The sequence below is a fragment of the Podarcis muralis genome, chromosome 7 (genome assembly GCF_964188315.1).
Source record: "Podarcis muralis chromosome 7, rPodMur119.hap1.1, whole genome shotgun sequence".
In the NCBI taxonomy this organism is placed as follows: Eukaryota; Metazoa; Chordata; class Lepidosauria; order Squamata; family Lacertidae; genus Podarcis; species Podarcis muralis.
The window spans coordinates 74,052,591-74,065,327 of record NC_135661.1 but is presented as its reverse complement, the minus strand read 5'-3'; the positions used below and the strand labels follow the sequence as shown (position 1 = coordinate 74,065,327).

Genomic DNA, 12,737 nt, shown 5'->3' with positions numbered 1-12,737 from the left:
CGATATCGCCACTTCCAATATGGGTTGCACAGTGCATTTAAAGCACATGACTCCCCCCTCAAAGTATTCTGGGAGCTGTAGTTTGATAAGGGTGCCAGGAATTGTAGCACTATGAGTGGTAAATTACAGTACTGAGGATATTTTAAAGCATGCGCCTTTGATGTATGGTGTGTACTCAGAGGTGGCCTCACTATCATATCGCCCCAAAGTATCCTGGGAACTGGAGTTTGCGAAGCGTTCTGGGAATTAGCTCTGTGAGGCGTGACGTACAGTTCCCAGGGGCCTGCAGAGGGTGTTCTGCCCAAGGAACATCCAAAACCTGGAGCCAACATTGTACCCAGACACCTGTATCTCTCCAACAGACCCTGGCGTGTGGACCCACGAACACGTCCGCCAGTGGCTTGACTGGGCAGTGAAGGAGTACGACCTCATCGACGTTGAAACCGGCCTCTTCCAGCATGTGGATGGCAAGGAGCTGTGCAAACTTGGCAAGGAAGGTTTCCTGCGCCTCACTACACCATACAACGCCGACGTGTTGCTGTCTCACCTCAATTACCTGCGCCAGAGTAAGGCTATTGACAGGCTCGGGGTGGCAAAACTCAGTTTTCAAATAGAGGCTGTGTGTGGAATGGGGGGCGTTGCACAATAGCCGCTTCTAAAAATTGCTTTATGCTCCCTCATGGGGAGCTGGTTATCTGAGCCATGCAACACTATCAGGAGAATTGCATGACAGATTGCGGTGCTGGACATAAGGAGTATGCATTTCCTCCAAAAACGCCTTGCATGCAGAGCACTAGCTGCTCAGGGAACCTGCTTCCATGACACACTAACTTTCTATGTGTGTGGTGGTTTCAAAGAAGGGGTACGCATTGAAATGAAAGATCCTCCGCTTCCAGTCTGAAGCGGTGCAAGAATCCTATCATGCTTGATACATGCATTATGCAAAATCAGGTTTTTGAGCCATCTAGGTTTTTCTTTTCTTTTCTGCTCCCTGAGACCATGGCACAGTGACAGAGCATGTGTAAGGTCCTAGTTTTGTCCCCCAAGCTCGCCTCTTGGCAGGAGAACTAAGAACATCAGAATATGTCAAAGGCCCATCTAGCCCAGCCAGCATCCTGTTCTCACTGTGGCCAACCTATGGGAAGCTCAAAAGTAGGAGCTGAGCATAATAGCTACCTCCCCATCTATGATTCCTAGCAACTGATATTCAAGGCTATACTGCTAGCAACCATGGAAGTAGAAGATATCCAGTGTGGAATTTGAAACCCTGGGCTAGAGGGACAGGCCTGGTGGGAAGCAGATTCCTTAGCTCAGGCATAGGCAAACTCGGGACTACAACTCCCATCATCCCTGACCTGGTTCTGTTAGCTAGGGATGATGGGAGTTGTAGTCCCAAAACATCTGGAGGGCCGAGTTTGCCTATGCCTGCCTTAGCTCTTGAACTAGCTTGGAAAGTGTTCTCTTATTCTTACTGCAACTATGATTACCCTGTTGTAATAGTAAACGAAACCGCAATCTGTGGCTGGCCAATGACCACCGCAGCCCCTCCTGCCCTCTAATAACTCTTCTGCATTTCTCTCTCCTCCACCCAGGCAGCCCCACTTTTACGTATCCGCCTGCGCCAGTCATTACTCAGCAGCCCCCGCCCCCACCACCCCCGAGGGCCCAAGTCAAATCCGGTAAGTTGCCAACAAAGGTAATGGCAAGATTGGGACATGGGGCTGGGATAGGACCCGCGTCTCACAGATCTCACATGAAAGTAACGTTGTGGTGCTTGAGAGTGAGCCGCAGAGTCAGGGGAGGTCTGGCTATAGACCCAATCAAGCAATCCTCAGCTTCCATAGCAGTCATTATCGATATTCCCCATTCTCTCACATTTTACAGAGAATCATTGATGCCAACCTGCTGCAGGCTGGTGTTTCTCAGTGTTTTCATTCCCAACTTTTTCCATATCCAAACTATTGTGTTTTAAAAAGAAGAAAATAATTGCAGCTCCAGCCTCTCCAGTTGCAAAACACCACTGAGGCTCTTCAGAGTTACTGCACCTTTAGTTAGAAGCTTCCTCCTTATAACTTCTGCCACTACCGTAATTGCTTCCTGTTGAAAGTGGCACAGTGTTAGGGATTGCCCCTTAATTGGTCAGTTCCCATTCTCTTCATGGAGGGGGAGGAGAGCGCATATATATTTAGTTCTTACACAGTATTGCAAGCATGATGAACATGGACAAAATACACCGCTGTTTCCCATTTTACAAGACGGGGGTCTTTGAATCATCTGTGAACTGTGTCTTTCCTCCCTGAAATATCACCTCGGTTTAATTTAGGCCCAATTTCTCTCTCTTGGTACAGAGTCTGCATACGAAGAAATACGGCGCAACAGCTGGGGCAGCGGCTCCATCAGCACAACTTCCAAAGGTACTAGTTAGTCATTCCCAGAATAAAAGCTGGGAAGGCTACAGTTTTGATCTCTTTCCTCTGGTTGTGTTGATATGGGAAGGGCGGTCCATAGCTCAGTGGTTCAGAATATCTGCTTCTAGTGCAGAAGGTCTTGGGTTCCATCCCCGGCATCTCCAGCTAGGGCTGGGAGAGACCTTCCCGTCATCTGAATCCTGGAAAGCTGCTGCCAGCCAGTGTGGGCAATACTAAGCTAGCTGGACCGGGGGGGGGGGGGCAGGGTTGACAGCTCCCGGTTCTCCTAACCTGCTTGGCCAGGAATTAATCGTTCTCAGTCTGCATGGACTGGATGGACAAAGCTACAGGTGCCCGATAGGCAGAGGACCCCTCCAGACGTCCTTTTTCTTGTGCACACATGATTCTTTGTTCTCATGGAGCCAGAACACAGAGTCATTCCACAAAGCTAAAAGGTATGAGATTCAGGAGAACGAGAGAAGAAGCGTACCCTTAATAATAAGAAGAATAAGAATAACTTATTATTTATACCCTGCCCATCTGGTTGGGTTTCCCCAGCCACTCTGGGCGGCTCCCAACAGAACATTAAAAACACAAGAAAAGATCAAACATTTAAAACTTCCCTAAACAGGGTTGCCTTCAGGTGTCTTCTAAAAGTCAGATAGTTGTTTATTTCCTTGACATCTGATGGGAGGGTGTTCCACAGGGCAGGCGCCATTACCAAAAAGGCCCTGTGCCTGGTTCCCTGTAACCTCACTTCTCGAAGTGAAGGAACTGCCAGAAGGCCCTCGGAGCTGGACCTCAGTGTCTGGGTAGAACGATGGGGGTGGAGATGCTCCTTCAGGTATACTGGGCTGAGGCTTTAAAGGTCAGCACCAACACTTTGAATTGTGCTCGGAAACATACTGGGAGCCAATGTAGGTCTTTCAGGACTGGTGTTATATGGTCTCAGCAGCCACTCCCAGTCACCAGTCTAGCTGCCGCATTCTGCATTAGTTGCAGTTTCCGGGTCACCTTCAAAGGTAGCCCCACGTAGAGCGCATTGCAGTAGTCAAAGCAGGAGATAACTAAAGCATGCACTACTCTGATGAGACACAGTCCGCAGGCAGGGAGGGTCTCAGCCTGTGTACCAGATGGAGTTGGTAGACAGCTGCTCTGGACACACAATTGACCTGCGCTTCCATGGACAGCTGTGAGCATAGAGAAAATGTTAAACTACGGAACTTGCTTCCACAGCAAGCTTCCACCAACCTACATTGCTTTTACAAGGCGATTAGACAAATTTATAGAGGTTTAAGTGCATTGCTGGATACTCATCCTGATGGCTGTAGGATACCTTTTGATATCAGTGTGCCTTTGAATACCAGCTGCCGGGAACGAAAGCAGGACAGAGCCATGGGGCTCAAGCCCCTCTTGCGGACTGTCCATAGGCATCTGGTTGACCCCTGTGAGGAACAGGATGCTGGTCTAGGTGGGCCTTTGGCCTGATCCTGCCATGCTGTTCTTTCCTTTTGACTTCAGTCAAGGGAAAATAGTTCTCAGCCCCGGTTAAATCAAATAATTGCATACGGACATCTTTTGTTTCTCTCTCTTAATGCTTCACTTGCTGCTTTTCCATTTTCAAGGTTCTCCACCACAGATCCAGAGCGTCGGCAGGACTCCTGATTCAACACGCATTGCTCCAGGTACAGTTTTTCACCTTTCCTAGGAGAAGTTTGCACAACTTCCTGCCACCTTTTTTTTTATCAGCCTCTGTTCCTGTGCTTTTAACAACAGCATCATCTGCAAACCAGCAAGGGCTCCAATGTATCTCCATCCTGTCAAAAGGATCACCTCCTGATTTCTGTAGATCAGGTTGTTAAAGGCAGAAGAGCAGATTAGGCTCCTCTTTTTCTGGTCAGTTGGCAACTATGCTTTCTAATGACACCACATGTTTTGTGATGTGGGGATGGCAAGCATATTCTTATAATGCTTTCAAACAAATATATTTAGCTTGTGCAGGTGGAAGGGGCAAAACAGGACTCTTATATCCACAGTGTTGAAGGGAGAATTTTGACAGGTGCAACTTGTCGTGTCAGAGTTCTGAAGGGAAGGGAAAATGTGCACTAGCTAAAAATCTCTCTCCTGTATAAACAGAGGAGATAGATCATGGACTTCAACAGGTCACCCTAGCCTCAGTGGCATGCCTTTATTTAAATATATATTCCTTCTTACTCCTAATATATTTTCCAAGCATGTTTCATCTCCACAACAGCCTTGTGGGGTTGGTTGTGGCAATTTTTCTGCGGCTGGAGAAAAAAAGACTGAGGAGCAGAGATGCTTCCAAGGTCACAAATAAGACCACAGCTGAGCTGAGGGGTAGCCAACCTTTTTAATGGCAGGGCTCCTGTGCCTTTAACGGCTATGTGGCTAGCAGGAATTCAGCTGACAAAGCTTTTCTCAGCATGGAAAGAACAGCGATGGGGAAAGAATTGTTGGCTTGGTTGGATTTCTGCTTGCCACTCAGCTCCTAAAGACCTTGCTAAGAAGAGATGTTGGCAAACTACCACAGTGGTGATTTGAACTTGGCTCCCAATGCAATAGCATCTAGTAGGCCACGGATGGGGGACCTGTGGCCCTCCAGATGCAGTTGGACTTCAACTCCCATCAGACCCAACCAGCATAGCAAATGCTCAGGGATGATGGGAGTTGTAGTCCAGCAACATCGGGAGGGGGACCCCAGGTTCCTCATTCCTTGGAGTAGAACATAGTGGCTCTTGGAGCAGTTGGGCCAGAAGGAGGTGTAGTTGTTACTGAGGTGGTCAAGGATACCTGTACTTGCTTCAGGTGTGAGCTCACATTGCTGAATGCAGAAATGCATATCCTCTCTCCCTGCACATAGATTGCTAGCATGTCGTGCCTACAGCCTAGCCTTGAACTTGACAAGCTAGTTTTCTATTTGCAGGGAGTTTTATTTACTTCTATGGAGGAGCGTTCAGCCGCATGAGCTGCAACCTGCAGTCTGAAGTGGTGCAGCCCAGCCCAGAGCTGTACCACCTCAGCCAGAGCTCAGCCGGGAAGTGCCTGAGAACAGCAGTGAGTCTTTCCAGGCGATGCGGCAAGGCAGAGCTGCAGGTGGGGAGGTGCACCTTACTCCAGCCCCTCTCACGACTCCCTTCTCATTCTCACCAGATCCATACCAGGTCCTGGGACCCACTAGCAGCCGCTTGGCAAACCCAGGTGGGTCCAAACGTCTCTTTCTCTTGGGGAGTTAGAGGGTGTGTGCAGCCGGGCTCGTGGCACAAAGGTGCCATAATGGGAAAAGAAACCTGTTGAATCTCCTTCTAAGGCTGGGAAAGGGCAGGGAGATAGCAAATAGGTGCTTGCAGAGCCGAAAGCTCCCACCCGTTTAGCGAGCCAAGCTGTTTGCTGTGACAAAAGCTCGGGCAGAGGAGAATATGGGAGCGAGGAGCAATGATGCGCCATGTTCAAAAGCCCAGTATTGGTCTCCAATAGAGATGGGGAACCTCCAGCCCTCTGGATGTCATCGGACTACAATTCCCATCATCCAGTGGTCATGGATGATGGGAGTTGTAGTCCAGCAACATCCAGAGGGCCGCAGGTTCCCTGGCCCACAGCACCCGCGTTAGACCTGCCCTCTTAACCTGGCCCAACCCACTTGCAGACCAGCTTCGCAGACAGTTCGGAGCTCCCACCTTTGCCCCCAACCCTTAACCAGGCCCCTTCTCTCCCCCGGCAGGCAGCGGTCAGATCCAGCTGTGGCAGTTCCTCCTGGAGCTGCTGTCGGACAGCAGCAACGCCAACTGCATCACCTGGGAGGGCACGAACGGCGAGTTCAAGATGACGGACCCCGACGAAGTGGCTCGGCGGTGGGGCGAGCGCAAGAGCAAGCCCAACATGAACTACGACAAGCTGAGCCGGGCGCTGCGCTACTATTACGACAAGAGCATCATGACCAAAGTGCACGGCAAGCGCTACGCCTACAAGTTCGATTTCCAGGGCATCAACCAGAGCCAGCAAGGGCAGCCGGGAGAACCTGCCCTCTACAAGTACCACCACACGGACCTGCCTTACCTCCCACCCTACCACCAGCAGAAGGTGGGCTTCGGCCTAGGCCACGCCGCCCAGATGCCCACCTCTCCCACAGGCTTCTTTGGGCCCTCCTCCCCCTACTGGAATTCCGGCGGGGGCAACCTCTACCCAAACCCCAATGTGCCCAGGCAGCCCGGAAGCCACTTGAGCTCTTTCTTCTAGTCCCCTTAATGCCTCCGGGGCCCTTCAAGCTACTTGGACTCCTGCAGCAGCCAGCAGAGCTCATTGTTCAGACAGCAGCCGAGCCCCAAGACTGTGAATTATCCTGGGTGGTGTGGATTAAGGTCCTGCCACCAGGGGGCAACCCTCTCATCTCCTTTGGCACTAAGTGCAACGCCCATCTGATCTCCTCCTTCGCCACTAGGAGGTGCTGGACTTGGCTGGAACTTCTACAGCACAGATGGGGAGCCCGCAGCTCTCCTGTTGGTGTTGGGACTACAACTCCCATCATCCTTGACCCAAGTCTGGGGATGATGGGAATTGGAGTCCGGCAACTTGGGGAAAGGGCCACAGCTGCCCCATCCGCAGCTCCCGAGAGAACGACAGAGCCTAATAAGGGCCTTGAATTTGCATGCACCGCAGCAGAGGGAACTTGAGGTTGCAAGAGACATTGAGCTGCTGCTACTTGCTTGGCATCTTTTCATGGCTGGCCTAAGACGTTTTGCTGATTACAAACACAGCTGCCACACCTCTCTCACACAAACATACACACACGACCTCTGCCACCTAAGGTGGCTGTCTCACTCTCCCTTAATGGCAGTGGTACCCTGAGTGGTTTTCCAATCAACCCCTCTTTCCAGGAACTCTGAACTATAGTTCTGTGAGGGGAATAGGGGTTGCCTTAACAACTCTTTGGGACGCGGGTGGTGCTGGGGTCTAAACCACAGAGCCTAAGGCTTGCCGATCAGAAGGTCGGCAGTTTGAATCCCCACGACGGGGTGAGCTCCCGTTGCTCGGTCCCTGCTCCTGCCAACCTAGCAGTTCAAAAGCACGTCAAAGTGCAAGTAGATAAATAGGTACCGCTCCGGCGGGAAGGTAAACGGTGTTTCTGTGCGCTGCTCTGGTTCTCCAGAAGTGACTTAGTCATGCTGGCCACATGATCCGGAAGCTGTACACCGGCTCCCTCGGCCAGTAAAGCGAGATGAGCGCTGCACCCTAGAGTCAACCATGACTGGACCTAATGGTCAGGGGTCCCTTTAACAACTCTTAGCGCCTCGAGCAAACTACAGTTCCCAAGATTCTTTGGGGGTGGGGAGCCATGGCGGCTTAAATGTATGCTTTAAATCTAGGGTGTGAATTTGCCATAGTCACCCTTGTAGAAATTAACAGAGAAGACAAAACTAGAATGAGTCAGCACTGCCAGTCGTTGGTTCTGGCTCCCCCTACTGTTGGGCTCCCTGCTTTCTGCCCTATCGGCCCCAATGGGCCACTGAGGAGGTCAAGCCTATGTGTTAAGACTAGCAGTTGCTGGGGGAGGAGAGACACTGACATACAGTATAGCCACAACAATAGCAGCGCCATTTTCTCTTGGAACATCAAATTCCACTCTCTGTTTCCAAACCCTGGTGTGACAATAGAAGTAGCATTTTCCAGCATGGCAGTGATGGTTGAAAAGGGCCTTTGCTCCTGACTTGGGCATTTCCAGTGTATTTGGGCAGTGGGGGATTGGGGGGGGGGAGATTAAGGTAGCAAGTGCTTATTGGCTAGCACTCATGCCATCACCAGGGCTGCTTTTGCCCCCTTAAGCCAGCCCACATTTTTTGCAACTATTTTTAATGTTTAAATGCTTAAGGTTCATGGTTTTAATTTGCCAGGTGGGTGGGTGGGTGAGTGGGTAAGGAAAAGGGAGAACATTTATATTCCTATTTTTTAAAAGATGCATGTGTGGCAGTTTTAAAATAAATATTAAGAGACACAAGGGGTTAAGAAGCACATGCATATGTATATCAAGAGGGGCTGAACTTAAAACTGCAGGTGACCTCCCCAAAATGGACTACGCCATTCTATGATTGCAAACCTCAAAGCACAATGGTTAGACTTAACTTCATTGAGCTGAGCGAGGCTTTCGAGTGGGCTATTTTCCAACTTCTTTCCAAAGTCTTGAGTATTTTCCAACCTCTTTCCAAAGTCTTGAGCACCTATTGCCTTCTCATTTGTACTAAAAGCTGCTCCGTTTCCTTCCATAATCCCCACAATGGTTTGGAGTCATGCTATTTTGGGGCAGCGTGGCAAATTGAAAACGCAGACCCAGCCAATGGGCACTACTAGGGTGAGGTCAGGGCAGGTACCCTTGTGGATCCCGGACAATCACTGATGCTTTAAACAAGTGCCCCAGGTTGCCTTGTGGTGATGCCAGGCCTCATTCTGGGTACTGCAAATTTGCCTCTAAACAGTGTGTGGAGGCCATCTATTAAGAATGGAACATATATTGGTCTTCAATGACTTTAGCAATCTCAGGGGCTCTGGAGGACCGTCGTTAGGGGAGGATGTTGTTGCTTGGAGATGGGTCGCTTCCCCTCACAGAGCTGCAATTCCCAGAGAAGCAGGAATGACTGCTAAATCTCTTTCAGTTTATAATGTACATATATATCAGAGGTAAATAAGCATGTGATCTGAGCATGCAGCAAACCACTTGAAGCTGTAAAGTGGAACAAGCATTTTGTTATATAAGGCTCTCCCATGAAAGAGATCCCCGCAAGTAAAAAAATCCAGCGCAGAAAGGAAGTTTTTGTTTCTGGCTGTTCCCTGCTATGCTACGTTTCTACTTGCAGGGAGAATGTTGCTGTTGTTTCACATATGGGATTGTTGAAAATAGGATTCCTCCAGCTGCAGTGGTACAAATCCTAACCTCAGCCTCGCTCATGCCACTGCCTCCCAGGAGCAAGGAGGAGAGGCAAGGTAAACTCAACCTATCTCTTGAATAATAGGGGCAACAATTCAGAGAAACAAGAGGAGATGCTACAACAATCTTCGGGGGGGGGGGGGGGGTGCTGAGAGTTGCTAGGAGATGCTTCGTCGCCTCACAGAGCTACAATTCCCAGAGTGGTTCATGCCAGTTTTCAGGGAACTCTGGAAACTCTGTAAACAGGCACTACTACAAGTCAACACATGGTTTAAAGGTGTAGTCTGACTGGTATATATACTTAAAGGGACACCGAAGGCTGGATGGTGTGACCTAAATTATACAAGTGGTGGAATTCCCCTTTATTTGCCAGCGTTGCAAACTCTACCCCATTTCTGTCGCTTGTGGAGGCAGACCCAAGAGGCTGCAGCCGACTAAATCGTGCTCTCATAAGACGACCTGCAGAAATCAATGGACTCGGCTGACCGTTGATTTCAATGGGTCTCCTTTCGAGTATCACTTAGTTGTAGCAGCAACCCCCTTGGGTCCAGATCCACAGTGGCAGAGACAGAAGAGCTTGCAGCACAGGCAAAGAGGTGCATAATTCAGGTCACATCCGGACTTCACCTTCACCGCCACCTTTAAATGCCTATATGACTCAGAGTACACCTTTACGGCACACGGAGGCTGCTGAAAAGCAAAATGCTGAGGACAGCTACCAGTTTGAACCATCTTCTCCAGCAATGACCCTCGTACTTCCTAGCTATGGAATTGAGTAGCAGTAACAGCAGCATCTTATTCAAAATTCTCTTTGTCTCCTGTACTCAACTCTCCCTCATCTCCTGGAACTTCCCAGCCTGTCATCAGGTAGTTCAGCACCAGGAAAGCCTCAGGAGATGAGGAACATCTTATTAGAGAGGTTTAAGAGGACTACAGTCACAGGAAACAAGCCATACACAGAGAGCCAGTGTGGTGTAGTGGTTTAGAGCGGTGGACTCGTAATCTGGTGAACCGGGTTCGATTCCCCGCTCCTCCACATGCAGCTGCTGGGTGACCTTGGGCTAGTCACACTTCTCTGAGGTCTCTCAGCCCTACTCACCTCACAATTTGTAGTGGGGGAGGAAGGGAAAGGAGATTGTTAGCTGCTTTGAGACTCCTTAGGGTAGTGATAAAGCGGGCTATCAAATCCAAACTCCTCCTCCTCCATACAGATCCCATCAGTCCATCTTGAGTAGCAGCAACCAGAATCCCGAATACATGGGTTTTGGAGAACCACTGCTCTTCCTCTTGTGTGTCTGTCACCCACAAAACAACATCCTGAAGCTCCTTTTAAGTACTGCAAAGATGATGGATTCCACTCATTCCCATAAACACATCTCCCTCCATAATACAATTTCTGTTCTGTAGCGCTCCTGTATTATTAGTCTTCAGTGTATTAAAAGATGTGCTGTAGATAAAACTTTCTGGATTTGATGGGTCGTGAGTAGGCCTGGGCAATATATCAATATGTATCATGAGCACCGGGGCTATCTCAGCTGGGGGGGGGGGACTTCCCCTCCCCCCAGCAGAGCGACACATACAAGGTGCATTGTCCCTGCCTGGGAGCCTGGCTGAAACCGCCTCAGCTCTCTCTCTCTGTCTTTCTTCCTTGGAAATAGAACTGCAAAAGCAAAAGCTATACAGAGCGGAACCAACGTATCTCAAGTTCCTCACATAAGACTCCAATGCTGGAATGTAAACAGACATGTGACATGTAACAATCCCACACAACTGCAGCTCGGGAGGAATGGAATTCTCAACACCAATAGTTTAAAAGTTGCATGTGAAAAGAAATTCACACAAAAACCTTGAACTATGTTTTTTCAGTTCCGTTTTCCTCCACTCTGAAATAAGATTACCCCTGTGGAGCTCTGTTCTCCACTTTTAGAGTCAGGTGCGTGTGATTCCTGAGCTGTAGAGCTGAACATGGCTCTACAAAACCCTCAAAGGCCATTTTGGTGGTCTGGTTTAAGAAACAGCAACAAAAACCCCCAAAGCCTGTAGTTTCCCCCCTCCTGAGTTGCTATTATTATATATGTATATTTATATCCCCCACTTTCTCTCCCCGACATAAGGTAAAGGTAAAGGTACCCCTGCCCGTACGGGCCAGTCTTGACAGACTCTAGGGTTGTGCGCCCATCTCACTCAAGAGGCCGGGGGCCAGCGCTGTCCGGAGACACTTCCGGGTCACGTGGCCAGCGTGACATCGCTGCTCTGGCGAGCCAGAGCCGCACACGGAAACACCGTTTACCTTCCCGCTGGTAAGCGGTCCCTATTTATCTACTTGCACCCGGGGGTGCTTTCGAACTGCTAGGTTGGCAGGCGCTGGGACCAAACAACGGGAGCGCACCCCGCCGCGGGGATTCGAACCGCCGACCTTTCGATCGGCAAGCCCTAGGCACTGAGGCTTTTACCCACAGCGCCACCCGCGTCCCTCTCCCCGACATGGACTCCCCCTAAATCCCAGGGTTCCATGCAGGAGTTCCAGATCCTTTTCCCAACAGAGGCCCCTCAGCATCTTTCCCTCTCCCCCCGCCCCCCGCATTTCTCTTATTTAATCAAGGGAGCAGAGCAGAGCCTTGTCCCACCTCTACAGCTGCCGCCCGCCCGACAGCCTCCACCCCTGCAGGGGTCAAAGCACCCACCTTCCTCCACTTCTCCCATCTGCTTCCTGCTCTCGTGCCCAAATCCACGGCTGCTTTTCCTGTTTGTCCGGCCCCAGGACAATGCAGACAGCTTGTCTAGGACATGCACGGCCAGAACAATGGGGGGTTACGAAGCAGATGGGCCATGCAATAACACAAGGGGGGGGGCGGATGACAGAAGAGGCTCCTTCGCTTCCCTGGTTCTGCTCCCCTCTGCTTGCAAAAAAATGAAATGAAAGCAGCTATTCCTAACTCCTAATGGTAAATGCATGTGCCTCTACAGGTACCCTCCTCTTGCTGTTGCTTGTGAGGAGGGCAATTCCTTTTCAGTGCCCAGCCCAAGGCCTTTAAGAAGCCACTCTCATAAGAAACCCTTGCACAATTTCCCCAGAAGCATGAAAGGAACGCTAGAAGCACCATTTATGTCTGGGGTGGGCGAGAGAAGAGGTAGGTAACGTGACCCGCTTTTACCTCTGGCCCCCACCACAGGTGCGCAGCCCAACTGGTCAACCCATAGGAAATGAAGCTGACATAACAGGTTCCCCTCTCCTGGTTTACGGAAATTGGCACACCCACAGCACCAGTGAGTAGAAGGCTGGTTTAAGGAAGAGGTCAGGCTATTTGGCCATCTAACCCAGTACAGTGGTACCTCGGGTTACATACGCTTCAGGTCACTTACGCTTCAGGTTAGAGACTCCGCTAACCCAGAAA

The 12,737-nt window shown here is 50.1% G+C and overlaps 1 protein-coding gene across 3 annotated transcripts in view; it reads left to right on the top strand.

Moving 5' to 3' along the window:
- Nucleotides 1–9,282, top strand: part of LOC114603529 (retroviral integration site protein Fli-1 homolog) — a 32,374-nt gene extending 23,092 nt beyond the window's left edge. For 2 of the 3 annotated variants that reach the window (XM_028742596.2, XM_028742595.2), the window contains exons 4-9: nt 363–566; nt 1,593–1,679; nt 2,349–2,414; nt 4,034–4,093; nt 5,580–5,627; nt 6,148–9,282. In XM_028742596.2, coding sequence (XP_028598429.2) covers nt 363–566; nt 1,593–1,679; nt 2,349–2,414; nt 4,034–4,093; nt 5,580–5,627; nt 6,148–6,662 — 980 coding nt within the window. In that variant the 3' untranslated portion in view covers nt 6,663–9,282. The remainder of the gene's footprint in view (nt 1–362; nt 567–1,592; nt 1,680–2,348; nt 2,415–4,033; nt 4,094–5,579; nt 5,628–6,147) is intronic. The other variant, XM_028742597.2, reaches the window with a different exon arrangement.
- The last annotated feature ends 3,455 nt before the right edge of the window (nt 9,283–12,737 follow it).